General features: G+C 40.4%; 1 protein-coding gene across 1 annotated transcript in view; it reads right to left on the bottom strand.

Annotated features, from left to right (window-relative positions):
* Positions 1–8371: 8371 nt before the first annotated feature.
* The window catches only part of LOC134355412 (cysteine-rich secretory protein LCCL domain-containing 1-like), a 43231-nt gene continuing 30212 nt past the window's right edge, over positions 8372–21390 (bottom strand). Inside the window, exons 14-15 of the mRNA XM_063065264.1 lie at positions 11672–11805; positions 8372–10514 (exon numbers count right to left, since the gene is read on the bottom strand). Coding sequence (XP_062921334.1) covers positions 10463–10514; positions 11672–11805 — 186 coding nt within the window. The 3' untranslated portion in view covers positions 8372–10462. The remainder of the gene's footprint in view (positions 10515–11671; positions 11806–21390) is intronic.

Here is a 21390-nt window from a genome sequence, read left to right as displayed (position 1 = left end):
CTCAGACCAGGGGCAGATACTCAGCATGGGGGTCACGTCTTACTGCGAATAAAAGCCTTTCAGTGTTTACCCTGCTTCAGTCTTTTGGAATTATTGAAGGAGCTTCAAGCCTCAGATGGGTGGAAGAGAGGCCTTGACGATCCTCTCAATCCTTTGTAGGAACTTACGCTCTATAAAGGTCAGATGCCTTTCAATTCCCGTATCAGGCAGTGATGCAGCTGGTCAGGAAACTCTCAATGGTGCTCCTGTAAAAATTAGTCAAAAGGGTTAAAATGGGGGTGGGGAAAGGGAGGGAAGTGGGGGAGCCTCATTTGCTTCAAATTCCTCAGCAAGTGGAGATGCTGTTGTGCTTTCTGGACTAAAGAGGTGATGTTGAGGGACCAGATGAGATCATCCATTATGTGCACTCCTAGAAACTTGGTGCCCTCCACAGAGGAGCCGTTTGTATGAAGTGAGGAGAAGTCAGCCTGTGTCTTTCTAAAGATCACAATCATCTCTTTGATTTTCTCCATGTTGAGACTCAAGTTGTTGTGCTTGCACTGTTCTACCAGCTGTGCTTCCTCCTCTCTGTATGTCATCTCATCATCGCTGTGGATGAAGCCAACCACCATTATGTCAGCAGCAAACTCAGTGATTTGGTTTGAACTGGATCTAGCAATGAAGATGTGCTTCAACAGCGGGCTGAGCACACAGTCCTGCAGGCACCAGTGTGATGGAGTTAGGGATGTTTCTGCCAACATGGACTGACTGTGGTCTTTCTGTCAAGAAGTCCAAGATCCAATTACAGAGAGAGGCATTAAGACCCAGCAAGGGCAGTTTATCCACTAGCTTCTGAGGGATGATCATATCAAACACTGAGCTGAAGTCAACGGACAGCATCCTGGCATATGAAGCACTAGTTCCCAGGTGGGACAGGACAGAGTAGAGTACAGAGGCCATAGCATCATCAGTGGACCCTTTTGAACAATAAAGAAACTGGAAAGGGTCCAATATAGCCGGAAGATGGGATTTAATGCAATCCAGGTTTTTGAGGGCTGTGTTCAAGGTGCTTAATTTCATGTATTTCAGTTGGATTGTACTAATGAAGGCTGCAAAAAGTGTAAGTTTTGAATTTGTGTATATCACTGACAGAAACTTCAGGATTTGCATGTTAGTCTCTGTACATACAAAAATCCCAGTGTTGGTGTCAGTCACACTGAATAATGATGGTGAGCATTGGTAATTTTGTCATCGTTATTGCCGCAGATTCCAGGCCAATAAATCTCAGTCAAGTTAAATGTGCGGAAATCCAGCAATCAATCTTCAGCAAAGAAAACAATTATACACATCATGCCCCTTAAGGTAATGCATGTTACAGGAAATGTTATGTTAGTTGAGGTTTAATAAATGATAATTCACAAATGTGAATCAGACAATGAAGTAAATATTGTTCATTCATGTGATAGCATTTTTTCTCCCATTCACTGTAATATTTCTCTTCCTCCTTTGCTCTTCAATCCCCATGAACACTACCTCACTCTTCCTCTTTTGCACCATTTATTTAAACTTATACTAATTTCTTATGTCAGTGTTGTACTGCTGCCACAAAACAAGAAATTCCACAATTAATGTCACTGACAATAAACTGGATTCTGATTCCGATTTTCATCTCATTCTGATTCTAATTCTGTGTACCAATGATTCCTTGCTTGTGTGTCCCATCTTTGGTACAAGTGTCTGCCATGAACATTAAACATAATTGCCAGTGCGACAGATTACAGCTGTGGGTAACCTGCTGAGAAGGCAGCTTTGCAACTGTATATAAAAGAGATGCTAAAAGTACTCTAGGAATGAGCCATTCATCAACTATCCCATTTTAGGAGTTTGAGGACACTTGGTTTGTCAACTAAAACAGTCAAAAACTTCTGCAAATGTACCTTGGAGAGCATTCTGACTGGCTACATTACCTTCTCGTATAGGGGGCACTATTGCACAAGATCGAAGTAAGTTGGAGAAACTTGTAAAATTATTCAGCTCCATCATCAGCCTCTGTAATATCCAAGTAATCTTCAAGGAACGGTGCCTTAGGAAAGCAGCGTCCATCATTAAGAGCCTCTACCACCCAGGACATGCCCTTTTCTCACTGTTACCATCGGGAAGGAGGTAGAAACGCCTGAAGGCACACATTCAGTGTTTCAGGAATGGCTTCTTTCCCTCTGCCATCCAATTCCTAAATGGACATTGAACCCATGAACGCTACCTCATTACTTTTTTATTTCTGTTTTTTGTACTATTTATTTTAACTTAATTATTTAATAGACATAAAATTTACTGTGTATACTTACTATAATTCAGATTTTTTTAAATTCTGTATTTATTTGTCATGTATTTCATTGTACCGCTTCTGCAAAGTTAACGAATTTCGTGATACATGCCAGTGATATTAAACCTGGTGTGGGCACGTGGCCAAATGGTTAAGGCATTGGACTAGCGACCTGAAGGTTGTAAGTTCGAGCCCCAGCTGAGGCAACGTGTTGTGTCCTTGAGCAAGGCACTTAATCACACATTGCTCTGCGACGACACCGGTGCCAAGCTGTATGGGTCCTAATGCCCTTCCCTTGGACAACATTGGTGCCATAGAGAGGGAAGACTTGCAGCATGGGCAACTGCTGGTCTTCCATACAATCTTGCCCAGGCCTGCGCCCTGGAGAGTGATGACTTTCCAGGTGCAGATCCATGGTCTCACAAGACTAATGGATGCCTTTGCTTTATTAAACCTGACTCTGATTCTTCTGGTTTTGGAAGTCATACTAGGACACCAAAACTGAGCTGGATTCATCGGGCTACTTTCCATGGGGAATGAGGAGTCGGTATTCTAAACACAGCCTCTCCTCAAATGGTTATAGCTCTAAAACTTTGCTGATTTTTGTGTTGTTTTTCTCCGGCCAAAGTTATGTTGGTGTTGTTACCACGTCCTTGCACATTAAAGTCAATGGGAGGATTAAAAGGAGGAGTTGTGAAATTATTTGCCAGTCTGCCTCCGCATGAAATCTAACCAAACAGAATCAAAGTCTTCCTTTCACCAGTCCAGCCTGGACCTGATCTCAGTACATAGAGGTGAAAGGCCACTGAGTCACTCTGTCTCACCATCTTAAATTATATCTCAACTGAACCATAATTTCTCCGCAACTTCCGCTATCTTCAAAAGGATGCAATCAACAAACACGTCTTTACCTCCAACCCCCACCACTCTCCGCTCTCCAGAGGTACCACTCTCTCCGCGATTCCCTCGTCCATTCATCCCTCCCTACCAATCTCCCTCCTGGCACTTATCCCTGCAAGTGGAAGAAGTGCAACACCTGGCCATACACCTCCTCCCTCACCTCCAGCCAGGGCTCCAAACAGGCCATCTGGATGAGGCAACACTTCACCTGAGTGTCTGTCGGGGTCAGCTACTGTATCCGATGCTTCCAGTGTAGCCTCCTCTACATCGACGAGGCCAGGTATAGATTGCGATGTTGAGCACCTTCACTCTGTCCACAACAAGCAGAGTTTCCTGGTGGCCTGCCATTTTAATTCCAATCCCCATTCCCATTCTCATTGCTGGTGAATGCAGCAGGCCAGGCAGCATCTCTAAGAAGAGGTACAGTCGACATTTCAGGCCGAGACCCTTCGTCAGGACTAACTGAAGGAAGAGTTAGTAAGAGATTTGAAAGTGGGAGGGGGAGGAGGAGATTCAAAATGATAGGAGAAGACAGGAGGGGGAGGGATGGAGCAAGAGCTGGACAGGTGATTGGCAAAGGGGATATGAGAGGATCATGGGACAGGAGGTCCGGGGAGAAAGACAAGGGGCGGGGAGAAGCCCAGAGGATGGGCAAGGGGTATAGTCAGAGGGACAGAGGGAGAAAAAGGAGAGTGAGAGAAAGAATGTGTGTATATAAGTAAATAACGAGGGGGAGGTGGGGCATTAACGGAAGTTAAAGAAGTCAATGTTCATGCCATCAAGTTGGAGGCTACCCAGACGGAATATAAGGTGTTGTTCCTCCAACCTGAGTGTGCCTTCATCTTTACAGTAGAGGAGGCCGTGGATAGACATGTCAGAATGGGAATGGGACATGGAATTAAAATGTGTGGCCACTGGGAGATCCTGCTTTCTCTGGCGGACAGAGCGTAGGTGTTCACCTGTCCAGTTCTTGGCTCCATCCCTCCCCCTCCTGTCTTCTCCTATCATTTTGGGTCTCCCCCTCCCCCTCCCACTTTCAAAGCTCTTACTAACTCTTCCTTCAGTGAGTCCTGACGAAGGGTCTCGGCCTGAAACGTCGACTGTACCGCATCGTAGAGATGCTGCTTGGCCTGCTGCGTTCACCAGCAACTTTGATGTATGTTGCTTGAATTTCCAGCATCTGCAGAATTCCTGTTGTTCTCATTCTCATTCTGACATGTTGGTCCATGGCCTGCTCTACTGCCATGGTAGGGCCACTATTAGGCTAGAGGAGCAACACCTCATATTCGGTCCGAGTAGCCTTCAACCTGATGGCACAAAATCAATTTCTCTAACTTTTGATCATTTCCTGCTATCTCTTTCCATTCCCCATTGTAGCTCTCCTCTTACCCCTTCTCTTCTTTTCACCTGCCTATCATCTCCCTTTGGTGCTGGTCTTTCTTCCCTTTCTCCCTGGGTCCACTCTCCTCTCTTATGAGATTCATTCTTCTTCCGTCCTTTTCCTCCTATCATCCCACTACTCACTTCATCCCCTTCCCCTCACCTGGCTTTACCTATTACCTCTAACTTGCAATCCTTCCCCTCCCCCCGTCTTCTTATTCTGACTTCTTTTCCCTCCCTTTCTAATCCTGAAGAAGGGTCTCGCCCTGAAATGTCGACTCTTTATTTCTTTCAATAAATGCTGCCTGACCTGTTGAGTCCCCCAACATTTTGCATGAGTTACTCTGGATTTCCAGCATCTGCAGAATCACTTGCGTTTATTACCTAAATTCAAGTGCTATATGAGTCAGAAAATGCAGAACTTAGCTCTGCACCACAAATAATTCAGCCGTTATACTTAATAGGAGGTAACCAGAATTGTAGAGAGACAGTTTGGCCATGGTGTTTCTAAATGAAGATTTAATATTGTTATATCACCATTTTCCTACACTTCCCTGCCAAATGCTATGACTCATTGGGAAGAGAATTTCTTATGCTTCCATTGCTGTTTCTCTATTCACTGCTGGCACTGTGTATTGAGTATGGAAATGCTATTCAGCTGGATGGCATCATAACTATTGATTTCATTCATGCCCTCCCATGGTGACCACACACCAACTTTCACGTCTACAACTGAATCCAACGCTACTAACTTGTGCATCGTCTTTTCAAATCAACTGTTAACTGAGATCAGTTTGCTCAACTCAGATTTGAAATCAATGGAAGAGACGATCATATGAGCTTTAAGTCAGACAATTCCTTCTCAAAAAGTTTCACAATTAATAGTTAAATTGAAAACAATTGTTATAATTGTTTTTGAAACAATCTCAAAAAAGTTCAAACTTCAAAATAAACTTATTACCAAAGTATCATATGTATATGTCACCAAATACTATCCCGAGATTATTTTTTTTTTGTGGGTATTCACAGTACCATGAATGAGATGAAATGAATGAATAAATGAATGCAAAAGAAGTAGAATGAATGAGAAAGAAGTAAAATGAATGAGATTTTGGGGAATAACACACACAAAATGCTGGAGGAACTCAAGGGGCTAGGCAGCATCTGTGGAAAAGAGTGGTCGACATTAAAAGATTTTGGGAAGCTCAGTACCAAAATTAAAAATATCAAGAACACAGAAACATGCCTACCAAAGGGCTAGATGGAGGGTCAAGGATCCAAGGGCACAGCCTCAGAATAAAAGGACACCCTTTTAAAACTGAATGAAAGGGATTTCTTCAGCCAGAGGGTGGTGAATATGTGCAATTTGTTGCCACCAGGGGCTGATGAGGCCATGTCATTTGGCGTTTTTAAGGATGACATCGATATATTCGTGAATGGTAAGGGAGTTATGGGTTACAGAGAGAAAGCAGGAAAATGGCGTTGGACAAAAGCAGCAAAAGTTAGGGTCTTGGTCAGTTAGGGAGTGGGCCAACAAGTCCAAACAGACTTTAATGTAGATAAGTATGAAGTAGTGCAATTTTAAAAGTCAAACCAGCATACTACAAATGGTAGGGCACTACAGATTGTAATGGAATAGAAGAATTTAGGAGATACAAGTGCGTTACTCACTGAAAGTGGTGTCACGGGTAGACGGGTTGATAGTAAAGGTAATATCACACTAGCCATCAATCAAGGTATTGAGTATTGGGGTTGGGACATTATCTTGCAGTTGTACTAGTTGCTGGTGACGCCATACTTGAATGTCGTGAACAGTTTTGGTCAGCTCATTAATGGAAACGTGGTTAAACTGGAAAGAGTGTGGAAAAGATTTATGAGGATGCTGTCAGGACAAGAGAGCCTGAGTTATTGGGAGAGGTTGACCAGATTAGGTCTTTATTCCTTGGAAAGAGAGGCAACCTGATAGAAATGTTTAAAATTATAGAGGTATAGATAACGTAACAGTCTTTTACCCCAATAGGGGAATACAAAACTAGGGGGAATAGATTTAGGGTGAGAGGGGAAAGTTTGAAAAGGGACCTCAGGGGCAATCTTTTCATGCTTCTCAGGTGGTGAGTATATAGAATGAACTGCCAGAGTGGTTGAGGAAGATACAGCAGTATCAATCAGGAAGCACTTGAATAGGTAAGTAGAAGGGCAGGGCATGGTGGGATATGGGCTGAATGCAAGAAATTGGGACTAGCTGTGTGGGCAAGATCAGCATGGATTCAATGGGCTGAAGGGTGTGTATCTGACTATTGAAAAACCTCTTTGAAATACCACCAAGCAAAATGTCACTTAGATCTCAAAAGCAAAATACTGCCAATGCTGGAAATCTAAAATAATAACAGAGGTGAAATTCTTTAGAAGGTCAGGAACCATCAGATCAAGAAGTGAAAAGGCATATGGCATTCTTGTCTTTATTAGTCGAGACATTGAGTTCAATAGTCAGGAAGTTATGTTGCAGCTTTATAAATCTCTAGTTAGGCTGCATCTGGAGTATTATACAGTTCCGGTCGCCCCATCGTGGGAAGGATGTTGAGACTTTGGAAAGAGTGCAGAAGAAGTTTACCAGGATGTTGCCTGGATTAGAGGGCTTGTGCTATAATGCGAGGTTGGACAAACATGGTTGTTTTCTGTGGAGCACTGGAGGCTCAGGTGAGATCTGATAGAGGTTTATAAGATTGTGAAAGGCATAGCTAGGGTAGGCAGACAATTCATTTTTCTCCCCAAGGGTTGAAATGTCTAATACCAGAGGGCAGGTATCTAAGGTGAGGGGAGGTGATCTTAAAGTAGATGTGAGGGGCAAGTTTTTTATTTTAATACGCAGATAGTGGTGGGTGTCTGGAATATGCTGCCTAGGGCAGTGGTAGGGTAAAATACATTAGGGACTTTTAAGAGACGTTTAGATAGGCACATAAATGTGAGAAAAATGTAAAGATATGGATAATACGTAGGCAGTGGAGATTTGTCCAATTAGCCATTTACTAATGAAATTGGTTTGGCACATTATTGTGGACCGAAGTGCCTGTAACTGTGTTTCTACCATTCTGTGTTCAATCTGTGGATGGAGAAACTAATTCTGATGCAAGAATATTGACTGCAGCATTATGCCAGTTCACACCCCACAGATGTTTTACCTGCTGAGTATTTGCCACATTCTGCTTTTACTTAAGCATTCAGATCCCTATAATTAAGTTGGTCATTTAATCAATCATGTACCTTCACTCAGCTGTGGGCTCTTGGAAAGTGCTTCAGAACCTCCCGTTATACTTTTAATAGGCATCCGTTAGTCTAATGAGACCATGAATTTGCGCCTTGGAAGGTTTCCAGGGCACAGGCCTGGGCAAGGTTGTATGGAAGACCAGCAGTTGCCCATGCTGCAAGTCTCCCCTCTCCACACCACCAATGTTGTCCAAGGGAAGGGCATTAGGACCCATACAGCTTGGCACCGGTGTCATCGCAGAGCAATGTGTGGTTAAGTGCCTTGCTCAAGGACACACACGCTGCCTCAGTCAAGGCTCAAACTAGCGACCTTCAAATCACTAGACGAACACTTTAACTATTTGACCACGCGCCAACACCGTTATACTTTTATTGGTGTCTCAATTACTGCATTGGTTTTTAGTATGTTTCTGAGTTACCTGTCTGCTCTCTGTGATGTGCCAGCCCTTTAACTGAATCAGTGGTGAAACGGTGTAAGGGCAAGATAAATAAATTCATCAGATTTTAAAGGTTTCTCCCATTTATTCCTGCAGTACAGGGCCAGGTAAAAATCTACTCAATTTTTCTTAACAGCATTATATTAAACCAAGTATAGCACTGATGTTTATTATTAGAGCAGTACAAATAGTTTAATAAATATTTCTAATAATCCCGAGCTGCTGTGAAATTTGTGATTTTAATAAAGTATTAATAAATTGGGTACAAGAGTCAGATACAACTGGTTGTCAGTTTTCAAACCAGCTATTGCAAGCCATAGAAAAGCACAAAAAGGCAGATTAACATATAATTTTAAGGGTTCCAACATCAAATATATCAACACAGAAATTTGTATATTTAATAAACGTTTCACACACTGTATTGGTGTGGAAAAGAGGCCAACAGTTACAGAATGGCAAGGTGATACAAAATCCTTTCAGTTCTGATCGCACCATATAATATAATCAGAAATTTTTTTATAAAGGCGCTTTTAAACTGCATTTTTCATAGATTTACTAAAATAACTTGTTTAAAATAATTTTTTAAAATGTTAATTCATTTCCTCCAAAAACAAAACGGATATGGTAAAAGAGAACTGTCTGGAATATAAAAAGAAACATCTTCCATGTACAAATTACGGAAACTAGATGAACAAGAGCAGTGCAATATTTATTGTTTACAGGGTCTTTAATTCAAAATGAGAAAATAAACGCAGATTTGACTACAAAAATGTGTGTAAGCACAAAAACTACAAAAAGGTATAGTATCTGAGGTAGTAAAGATACATAATGGCAGACAGTTTTGTTTAAAAGGCAGACTTCATAAACATTTAAAGTTCAAAAGATTTATGATTTAACTTGAACTTTGAAAGGCAGAGTTTATAAACACTTAAAAGTTACAAGTACAAAAGGCAATTTTAACATGTAACAAAATAACTTAAATAACTTCCAACAGCTTGCTGTTTGTGAGCAATATAGTTTTCTTAAAAACAAATATCAACATTATACTATGTTTCACATACTAAATAGCAGAATGTATATTAGCGAGCTTACTTTCAAAAGGCATACTTCATAATCTATGTTGTTCCATCTATGTATAGCGTATGCTAATTTTGTTTGGACATTGATTCAATTACTTTGAATTTCTGATTTATACATTCCAATTTGTCATTTTGGCCAAGTGACTGGAAATGGTGATAAAGTCTGGTGTGAAATGGTGTCACTAACTGAACATAACCCCAAGGAGACTGCCTGAGGTCTGCTCAAAACTGGGCCTCAGGCCTTCTATGCTGCAGATGTCAATTGAGTATTCCAATGCAGCTCAAATGATGAGCTGATTCTGGCACTGAGACAGGCTGCAGGGAGGTGTCAGGAGACATGGGTAAAATTTCAAGGTGGGGGGGGAATGAAGGGACTTTCAATGATGCACAATACTTTAGAAAACACAAGAGGCAAACTCCTAATCTACTTGATTTAACGGATACATACGCAGTAAGGGGTCTCCAGCTGGAGACCCAAAGACAACTGGATAACATGAAAGGGGCAAGCTCTGTTTAGTTGATAAAGTTATAACGGCCCCAATACAAATATTAGGATATCAGTTCAAGGCTTGTTTCAGTTGGACACTCTGATACTTAGAAGCTACTGGCTTCTACTTATAGATGCGAAACATCACCCTGAAAATATGTCTTTCACTCCTCTCCCATGATTGTACAAGCTGATTACTCTACCAAAAATACAATATTATCATCAATTAATTTCCTGGCCTGCAGGAATAACTGCCAGGTTCTTAAAGCACTAGATTAGTTCAACCTAATCATGGGTTTCAGTCTGAACCTTGGTGTTTAACAATTGGTTGTGTCATTGAGTTAGCAGCATGCTGTTAAACAACAGCAATTTTAAATTTTTAATTCATTTTGTTTATGGGGCAGTTCCATTATTAATATAATTACTGCTTATATGGTCTTAACTTTCTGCATTACCCTTCCTTAATACATGGTGCAGAAAGTTTTGGTTTGCAATAGATAAAACTGTTTCTGCCAATATCCTAACACAGCAAAAAAAACCACAGGAAATAGTTGAAACACTTTCCTTTGCTTCTTCCAAGTCCTGTATTAAACGTGGTTACGTTTGACCGGAGTCAAATGATTGCAAATATTCTGAATGCTTTGGCTCCAGGTGGATTTTTCAGGCTAAAAAAGGAGGAAAAAAAAGGCATAAGTAAATGTAAGGACATGCTCTCTTTCAATGATCAATCCCAAATCTCATTACTTGCTGCAATTAGTTTTAGCTGTTAGTAGCACTTCTTTTTTTTCGCAAAGGAATAAAATTAAAAATTTAACATTTTTCTAATATATTCTACACATGGTGTGTTACAGAGGGGCTATCCACATGTCTTGTTATTTCATAAACTCTGAATGTAGCAAAAAACAATTAAGAATAATTCATAATAGAATCTGATAAACAATAAAACTCAGGCTCTGGGCTGTGAAGTTTTGGGCAAAGCTTGAAAATAAATTCTGTTCACCGTTGTTTATACCCAAAGCTGACATTTATGTCAAAGGGAGTTATTTCAAAATGAACTACCTCAGCCAAGCCATGCTGAAACAAAAAATAACTAAAAGATCAGAATTAGGGTGCTTTCTCCCTCCCCTTCCCCACCAAACTGCTTCTGCAGTTGACTTCTGGGTAGAACTTTTCAAACAGTATCTGAAACTGCCTGGATAGTAATCAACAGGAGTCACTGTAATAAAGGACTTCATTATTCGGGCATGTTTAATACTATTAACTACTAAATCCTTAATAGAATATTCTTTGTTTATACTAAAATTTGCATTATTTCCCTCTGCTCATGATGAACTGAATGTAAAAAAACACTTAGAATGCTCATAAGACATTTAAGATTCTTGAACAATATAGGTTCATGCACAGGCTTTGGAATCTTTATCTGAATATAATTTCTACAGATTGGTCCAGAATATTTTCTCCCCAGTCTGACATCAATGCTAAGGACCTTTATTAATAAATTCTAAAATTCATCAGAAATATTTGCTGTTTGTCTACAAGATCCAGACATTTTGTAAACAACAGTCATAAAAACAGTATTTGTTATGATGTAATAATAAGCAGCTTTTAAGGGGATATGTTTTATCAGCTTACAGGAACCAGGCGGTTCTGCATACTATACCCTCTGCTGAATTAACTAATTACTTTGCTAAACATTGGGATGGGACAGGCTGTTTCAGCCAGTTTGTGTTTCACATACCAAATAATGGTTCAATAAGCTCTGCTGTTGAAAATTTAACTCTGGCATCTGAATAAGTCTGCTGCTTTAGATTACAGTTCTAACCTTTCCGAGAATATTCCATTCTGGTACGAGCCAAAATAGCGTTGCTTTTTCTCAACTGGCATCATATCAATGTAACCTCCTTCATAATTACGAATGACCCCAGCATGTACCGCTGCTCTGCAAATACTGGATCTCTAAAGGGAATAAATAAATTATAAATTATTAATATCAGAAATAAATACATCTCTGTGCAATTTCTGACCTCAAATCAGAATTATTCAGATGACTAAACTACTTTGGATTTGAAATTATGTTAGACAAATAAAACAGATTTGAAAGTGAAAACTTGCTTGCATTTGGTATTTAAAATTTTTTGACTTCCACAATAGAGTTAATAGTTTGTGCATGAAATCTTCGTTCCAAAAACAGTAAAGATATCAGGCGAATAAAGAATTTAAGGTGATGTATTTTCAACTTCGAAGGAAATTTTTCAGCTCTGGGGTGAGCAAAGGAGATCAGCAACCAGACCAAAATAAGTAGCATTGTAATCGCTCGAGTACGATGTTCTCCAAAGGGATTGTCGGCTGGTGGGTCCTCAGGTAGCTGCTGAGACGGATCCAAGATCCACACATTCTGGTGTAGTATGGACATGAGTAAGCGGTGGCTGTGGTTAGTGGTTGGGTCGTTTGGTTGTTCAGACTCTCCTTTCACAACTGCCACTTGTTCTCTGTGGCACAGCGGAGATTGCTCTTTTGCAGTGCAACTCCTTCTTCAATGGATTTCCTGCAAGTGTATCCATGGAGCGTAATTTCCCCAGGAAATAAAGACCCAGTCATAGTTATAACAAGAAATAGGAATGAGTGTGGTGATGAAGATGAGCTCATTGTGTGTTCTACACAGGAAACTGAGCTGTGGAAAAAGCCTCCAGAGACAGCAGAGGACCCAGGCTGAAGACACAAGGTAAACAAAGAATCTGACTTGTCAGAAGACAATAAAATAAGCAACCTTAGCAATTAACATATAATTAATTATTGCTCAAATACAAATAATTGATCTACATGAACTGTGATTTCCTAAATCTGTCAAAAACACTGTCTGAAGCTCATCAGAGTCCAATGAATAATGCTGCTTTGACTCTTCAAGACCACTTTATTGATGTTCAGGACAAGGTATTGAATATTTTATAAACTTTCTCATGTTGCACACTCACTTGAGCTACAGTGCAGCCTGACAAAGAGCAAGGCTGTTTCTACTCTGATCTAATAATGCATCTCCACCTCAGTCTCAGACTTGCAGGACAATCCATCCTGTAACAGTAGCTCATATTGGACATTCTCTCATCTCTGCTCACTGTCTGGGCCTTTGTGAAATGTTGTCAAGCAGATACTTTTACTGGAAAGGATTTTGTGTACAGTACACTTCCACGATCAGTTCAGGAAGGACGAATTTGGAGATGTGAATGGTAGCAATCCCAAGGCCACCTGCTTGATGGCAAATATCATGGAAAACGGGAGAAAAGGCCAATCATTTCAAGCTTGATTGTCATCATAGAAACACAGAAACATAGACATCTACAGCACATTACAAGACCTTTGGCCCACAATGTTGTGCTGACGATGTAACCTACTGTAGAAACTGCCTAGAATTTCCCTACCGCATAGCCCTCTATTTTTCTAAGCTCCATGTACCTATCTAAGAGTCTTTTAAAAGACCCTATATCTGCCTTGGCCACCGTCCCTGACGGTACATTCCATGCACCCACCACTCTCTCTGTGAAACCTGTGTGAAATAACACTCTATGTGTCATCCTGGTCAATGGTTTTGCCACTGTGCAAATCGGCTATGCCGCCACCATCGCTTGCAGGACGATTACGTCATTAAAAGTGAGCCCTCCCAACTTTGTTTCCTGCACTGGATCTTGTACAACCATTTCCAGGCAGGGCCATTGCTTGTGGGGTAATACACCTTTGTAGTCAAGGACAATTCAACTGCATCAGTACTTTATCGGGAATACCCAAAAGCTGAACCAGCCTTGCACCTCTGCAGCTGAGAAGTCTAGACATCCCTTCCTTCTTCTGTTTTACTGGGTTACCCATTTTCAGCCTCCTGCAACAATGTGGCATGCTTTCAATCCTCATACCAGTCATGCTGTGATCACTGAGATTTCCAACTTGTTCAATTAGGGGCAGCATTGTGTCTAGGCTCAGCAAAATTATGAACTGGTTGAATTCATTTCGTTAAGGACCCCTACAGTGAGTAGAGAGAAAAGAATGCCCAATCGGAGCAAATTCTATACAAGGTACAACAGATCTAACCAAACAAAATTTTGGGACAAACATGCTTATAAATGTTTGACGGCCATTTCTTGAAAATAAAAAGTGATTTAATGGCTTCCTATAATCGTATAATCAGAAAGGTTATTACACAACATTTTAAGCAAGGGTTTCAACCATGTTGACAATTAAGAGCTTGTGAATCTTAACCAAGAGATTTCATTCTGGTACAAATTACACAGCTTCTTGTACTCTGCTAAAGTTAAATGGAGCCATTCCTTCATAATGAAATAGTGGTTAGTCCTAAGGAAAACATAAAAACCCAGTAATAATTTTGTTAATTTCCCTTTCATTGAGGCCTGTCATTTTAAGTCTCTCCTCTAATAAGACTCTGCCTAGCAGCTTCAGACACTCGATCAATACATGAGCATTACATTAAAACCAGATTAGATCAGCACTATTTACCAGAACCACACATAAACGTCTGAGTTCACACACCACAGCGAGATTGGTTTGTAGCTTGGTTGGAGGTGCTGTCTTTTGACTATGGCATTCAGTTGAGTCCCACTTAATTTGTCATGTGGACTTAAAAAATGACATTACTATGAGGTGGACAGAAAAGGTGATCTGAGAATCGCAACCAATACTTATCCCACGCTCAACATTAGTAAACGCAGAGTATCTGGTTGATATCATATTCCTACTTGTAGGAGCTTGCTACATACAGTTTTCTACAAAAATGACTTCCCTTCAGCATTACTTCCTCGGCTGAAAAGCACCTCGAGATGTGGCAATTGTAAAGAATGGTGAAAAGCAAATGCTAATCACTTCTTTTACTGGATGCTAGTTGTGGATTTGATAATAACATTAATACTAACGAACTGTGCATCAGTATTTGACTGGTCTCAAACAAGTCCACACTATGCCATTTCTAATTAAATCACTCAATTTCAGCCCCAGGGTTTCCATTAATTGCTTGGTGTCCTCCTGGAATGTTTCCTTAAATTTCTATCACTTTCTTTTTTTTGCACATTAGTTGCTTTTTTATGTCTTGTGTGTGGTTTCTCATTGACCTTATTGTACTACTTAATATTTATTGTGAATGCCCTCAGAAAAATTAATTTCAGGATAGTATATGGTGACATGTGTGTACTTTGATAATAAATTTTACTTTGAACTCCGCGTGTGTTTCATACACTCAAAGTTAACAATACTTTTAAATAGATAGTATAATTTTGTATTCCAGGTAAGCTTTACAAGTGTCATTATTTTTATGCTGCAGTGTTGCTCCTGAGAAATTTCTGTGAATTTCGATGCATTTCATAACCCATTTTAAATAGATCACAGGGCAACACATACAAGATGCTGAGGAACCCAGCGGGTCAGGCTGCATCTATTGAGGGGAATAAACAGTTGACGTTTTGGACCATAGATGCTGCCTGACCTGCTGAGCTCCTGCAGTATTTTGTATGTTACATTCTGGATTTCCAGCATCTGCAGAATCTCTTGTACTTATAAGTAATTTACACTTAATTACTCAAACCTCTTTAACACTGCAGTGAGTCATTTCTACGATTTGGTATTTCAAGTGTTTCAGCCATTTTTAGATCATCATTCTCCCTCGAATTCCACCAAGCAAAATTAGGAAATGAAATGGCCAATGGGAGATTTTAGACCATAAAGCCATAAGACAACAAGATATAGGAGCAGAATTAGGCCATTTGGCCCATTTATTCCGCTCTGCCATTTCATCACGGCTGATCCATTTTCCCTCTCAGCCCCAATCTCCCACCTTCTCCCCGTATTTCTTCATGCCCTGACTGATCAATAATTTATCAATCTCTGCCTTAAATACACCCAATGACTACAGCCACCTATGGCAAGGAGTTCCACAAATTCACCACTCTCTGAATTCCTCCTCATCTCAGTTCCAAAAAGACATCCCTCTATCCTGAGGCTGTGAAATTTCTGTGGGTTCAGGAGGAGTTACTCACTGTTCAAGAAATAACTATGGTGAGGAGTGAAGTCATAAAGAGCCTCAGCACAATTGATGAAGTCTGTGGATTTATTACAAAGCTTAACTCTACTTTTGCATTGCAGAGCTTATGTACAGATTGGGTTAAACTAGATAAAAGCAAGTATAATTTTAATTAACACAGTCAAGGTCAATAAAACCTTCAGTTCCAACAAACACAGTATCAGCCTGACACAGTGCTTTATATATTAAACCCCCATAGTTCATATAACAAAAACAAAATCAGCACACCTACCAAACATTTAACCTCACACACTTGCCTCTACTGGGTTTCGAACCTTACCTTCTTCAGCACACTGCTAGATTTTTAATAATGTCAGGCACATAGGCACGTAACTGGCATCAGCAATAGTGCACCTGGCATGGAGGAGAATACTAGCCCTTTAATAATGTTGCTGCCAGACTCTGTGGCCAGCTTTGGGAAAAAGATCACACAAGAAAGTGGTAAGCTCACGCTCACAAGGTACTTCGGGACTGGAGTAGAATCTGTATGCAGGTACATAATTCTGCATTTCTACACTTTGGAGTCATTCTGCAGGCATGCATTTAGTTTAGATTGCCGATTTGGTTTGGCCTGCGTTCAGTGACTGTGGGTTATGGATGACCAACAATCAAGGAATAATGCAATGAAGAATATTTATTTTTGTTAATTTTAGGAATGCAAGGTTTGCTGACAGTTCAGGAATAATAATTGTTCCTAATTTCCTTTGAGGGGAGTAGTGAGGATCTACCTTCTTAATCTACTGCTTTACTTACAGATACCCCCTGACTATTGTACAGCAAGGCTATTTCAGCACTTAGGTCAGGAGAAGCAAATGAATATTTCCATGGTAGGAGAGTTTGTGAGTGGGAGAGAGCTGCTGCGTTCCCTTGATCTTCTATGTTGCATTTATTTATTTCTTGACATACAACAGGAATAGGCCCTTCCAGCTCTTCAAGCTGCACTGCCCAGCAATTCCCTGTTTTAATCCAAACCTAATCATGGGACAGTTAACAATGACCAATTATCCCTTGTACAATGGGAAGAAATTGGAGCACCTGGAGGAAACCCACATGGTCACGGGGAAAGCGTACAAACTCCTTACAGGCAGCGGGGGCACTGAACCTGGGCCTGCACTGTAAAGAGTATGCCCACTACTACACTATGGGTCTGCCCATTCTAGGTGGGAGTGCTCTGGGAGAAATCCTAGTAAGTTGCTGTAGCAGCTATTGTATACAGCACACATTGCAGCCTTCTTGCACTGGTGGTAGAGGAGGGAATCATCAAGGATGATCAAGTTGATGGTCAATCCTCTCCTGCAATTTCTTTTGATGACTTTATCTATTATTTCTTGGAGCTGCTCTTTAGAAGTACCTATCAGTATAGTGCCATGTGTGTACCATAGGGAGTTCAAATTGTCATGCCTGGAATACTGCTAATTTTTCTTAGAATCTTCTCACTATAAAGGAGAATCTTCTCATCACAGCGAAAGAAATACAGAAATGTGAACTGAAAGTGGGAAAAGAAACAATTAAACAAAGAAAGAAGTTCAATTACTTAGGGAGCATAATAACACCTGGGAGTAGGGCAGATGTTGAAGTTAGAAGAACTGGGATTGCTAAATGCACGTTCAAGCAAGATACTAAAGAATAGCATAATTTCTATGAGTACGAAACTCATTGCAACTAACATATGGAAGTGAATGTTGGACAACACCAAAGCAAAATGAGGGAAGACATGAAGCTGCAGAAATGTGCTTTTTGGGAAGAATGATGAAAATTTCGTGGTAGGGAAAAAAAATGAGGAAGAGTTGTGAAAAGCTGGAATAAGAAGAAAGCTGATATCAATCAGGTAGTGGCAGCTGGAATTTCTGGGACATGTACTGAGGAAAGAGAAGTGCGAACATCTTGCAGTGACAGGAAAAATTGATGGAAGAAAAAGTCGCTGTCGAGTTAGATCAAGGTATGGACAGGTTATGAACAGCTTATTAGAATTTCTCAGATTAAAGACAGATAGAAGACCATGGTTGCCCACATCATACGACATGGCACATAATGATGATGATAATGAATAGATCAGGTATCAATTACATAGAATTGTTTTGTCCTGGATGAGCTTTAAATTTTGTTGAAGAGATATTCATCCAGGCAAGTGAAGAGTATATTTCACCATACTACTAACCTTCCTTGGAGCTGGTAGGGTTAAAGGGTTAAAGGGTTGACGGTGGATACGCAATGGCAAGCATTTAAAGATCGCATGGATGAACTACAACAATTGTTCATCCCAGTTTGGCAAAAGAATAAATCAGGGAAGGTAGTGCACCCATGGCTGACAAGGGAAATCAGGGATAGTATCAATTCCAAAGAAGAAGCATTCAAATTAGCCAGAAAAAGTGGCTCACCTGAGGACTGGGAGAAATTCAGAGTCCAGCAGAGGAGGACAAAGGGCTTAGTTAGGAAGGGGAAAAAAGATTATGAGAGAAAACTGGCAGGGAACATAAAAACTGACTGTAAAAGCTTTTATAGATACGTGAAAAGAAAAAGATTGGTTAAGACAAATGTAGGTCCCCTACAGACAGAAACAGGTGAATTGATTATGGGGAACAAGGACATGGCAGACCAATTGAATAACTACTTTGGTTCTGTTTTCACTAAGGATGACATAAATAATCTTCCGGAAATAGTAGGGGACAGAGGGTCCAGTGAGATGGAGGAACTGAGGGAAATACATGTTAGTAGGGAAGTGGTGTTAGGTAAATTGAAGGGATTAAAGGCGGATAAATCCCCAGTGCCAGATGGTCTGCATCCCAGAGTGCTTAAGGAAGTAGCCCAAGAAATAGTGGATGCATTAGTGATAATTTTTCAAAACTCTTTAGATTCTGGACTAGTTCCCGAGGATTGGAGGGTGGCTAATGTAACCCCACTTTTTAAAAAAGGAGGTAGAGAGAAACCAGGGAATTATAGACCGGTTAGCCTGACATCGGTGGTGGGGAAAATGCTAGAGTCAGTTATCAAAGATGTGATAACAGCACATTCGGAAAGCGGTGAAATCATCGGAAAAAGTCAGCATGGATTTTTGAAAGGAAAATCATGTCTGACGAATCTCATAGAATTTTTTGAGGGTGTAACTAGTAGAGTGGATAGGGGAGAACCAGTGGATGTGGTATATTTGGATTTTCAAAGGGCTTTTGACAAGGTCCCACACAGGAGATTAGTGTGCAAACTTAAAGCACACGGTATTGGGGGTAAGGTATTAATGTGGATAGAGAATTGGTTGGCAGACAGGAGGCAAAGAGTGGGAATAAATGGGACCTTTTCAGAATGGCAGGCAGTGACTAGTGGGGTACCGCAAGGCTCAGTGCTGGGACCCCAATTGTTTACAATATATATTAATGACTTAGATGAGGGAAATAAATGCAGCATCTCCAAGTTTGCGGATGACACGAAGCTGGGCAGCAGTGTTAGCTGTGAGGAGGATGCTAAGAGGATGCAGGGTGACTTGGATAGGTTAGGTGAGTGGGAAAATTCACGGCAGATACAATTTAATGTGGATAAATGTGAGGTTATCCACTTTGGTGGCAAAAACAGGAAAACAGATTATTACCTGAATGATGGCCGATTAGGAAAAGGGGAGGTGCAACGAGACCTGGGTGTCATTATACACCAGTCATTGAAAGTGGGCATGCAGGTACAGCAGGTGGTGAAAAAGGCGAATGGTATGCTGGCATTCATAGCAAGAGGATTCGAGTACAGGAGCAGGGAGGTACTACTGCAGTTGTACAAGGCCTTGGTGAGACCACACCTGGAGTATTGTGTGCAGTTTTGGTCCCCTAATCTGAGGAAAGACATCCTTGCCATAGAGGGAGTACAAAGAAGGTTCACCAGATTGATTCCTGGGATGGCAGGACTTCCATAGTTTCACAGTTTAAGGAAAAAGGGGAAGCCTTTTAGGACCGAGATGAGGAAAAACTCACGGTATGCTTGTAATCAATCACCTTGCATCATTTGGAACCCACATTGTCTGTGAGGATCCTGATTACTTTGCCTGATGATCTTTATATAAAGAAAAGATGAAAACGTAAACAGGAAAAGATTAGAGCCATGGACCTTCCCAGCCACAGACAAAGCAGTCTAGGTGAGTCTCTATGGCTGCAGCTCTACACAAGTCATCACTTCCATGGAGAATCACAGTCTCAGATGTCACAGCTTCTATAACTACATGTGTTTCTCAAAAATATCCAGCAGGAGGGCTCCTCGTGACTAGACCCCTATAGCCCTTCCTTTTACTAGCACTGCTCAGAACTTCTCCTGCTCTTTAGCTATTTAGGCCTTCTAGTTGTCCCTACTGTGCAGAGTCCTAACAGTGGGTCCCTATTTGTGACAAAGGATATCTAGATACTTCGTTGCAGCTTCTGCTCGGTTGTCTGTGCAGAAAATGTTGAAATTATTTCTTATTCAATGAAGGGAAGTAAGTTGCTGATTGATTATCTTTTTTTTTATGTATGGTTTGCATATTGTATTGGCTGGATTGTAGTCATCCAAAGCAGTATTGACAGTAAATCCAAACTGCATGATGACTGCTGTAAATCACAAATTTCCTTTTCTATAATCTTCTGGCATCTGGCATGCATATACCCTCAGTGGCCACTTTATTAGGTACAGGAGGTGTAAAGTATGTGTGTTTTGGCACGGTATCCATTCAAATTCACGCATATCCCATTTACACTATAATGCAAACCACGAAATAAACATCACCAACACCATTTCAAATGCATAACCTGTACGCCATTAGCAAATAAAGTCAAAATCATGCATTTCAGCAATTTAGGAAAGCAATATTGCCACATGAATACCAGTGTTTCAAGCTGTGAATACTTTATGGTTTATGTCTGCATATCTAGTGATAAAATTTTGAACCTTCATTAACATTCTGAATAAAATACTGCAATGATTACTGTAAGATACATATCTCAATAAAATCAATTTAATATTGAGTTTGGAAACCTTAAAAGTCTAGTTTTATTAGTGTATACGTACTGGTGTGTAGGCATACGATGGATTCCCTCAGATTTAGAAGGGAAACTTTACAGAGTTCATATAAACCCTTTGGAATAACTAGCATATCAGGTACAAAGTTTCAAATGTAGATTGAGAATCAATATCAATGAGCATAAAACACTGTAAATTTTGCAGTACTTTCAAAAGGTATGAAAAAATTATTACAGAAGTTAATTTTAACTTATTTAACCCATGCTGATGTAATGTGGAGCTGCCACTTGTAACATTTCATACTTTTACCACCCATGGATATATGACTTACTTCCCTTCATTAAATTCATTCAGGAAAGGATGGCATTACTGTAGCACTGTTGTTCTCTGTACCTCTACTGTAAAAATTTCCACAGAATTTTGGCAAAAGAAATAATAAATATCAGTTTGGTTTTTGATTCTAATTTCTCTGGAAGTACATGTACCTCAAACACAGAGCCAGA

This window comes from Mobula hypostoma, chromosome 1 (assembly GCF_963921235.1).
Source record: "Mobula hypostoma chromosome 1, sMobHyp1.1, whole genome shotgun sequence".
Taxonomy (NCBI): Eukaryota; Metazoa; Chordata; class Chondrichthyes; order Myliobatiformes; family Myliobatidae; genus Mobula; species Mobula hypostoma.
Note: the sequence above shows the minus strand (reverse complement) of the source record. Positions and strands in the feature narration are given on the sequence as shown.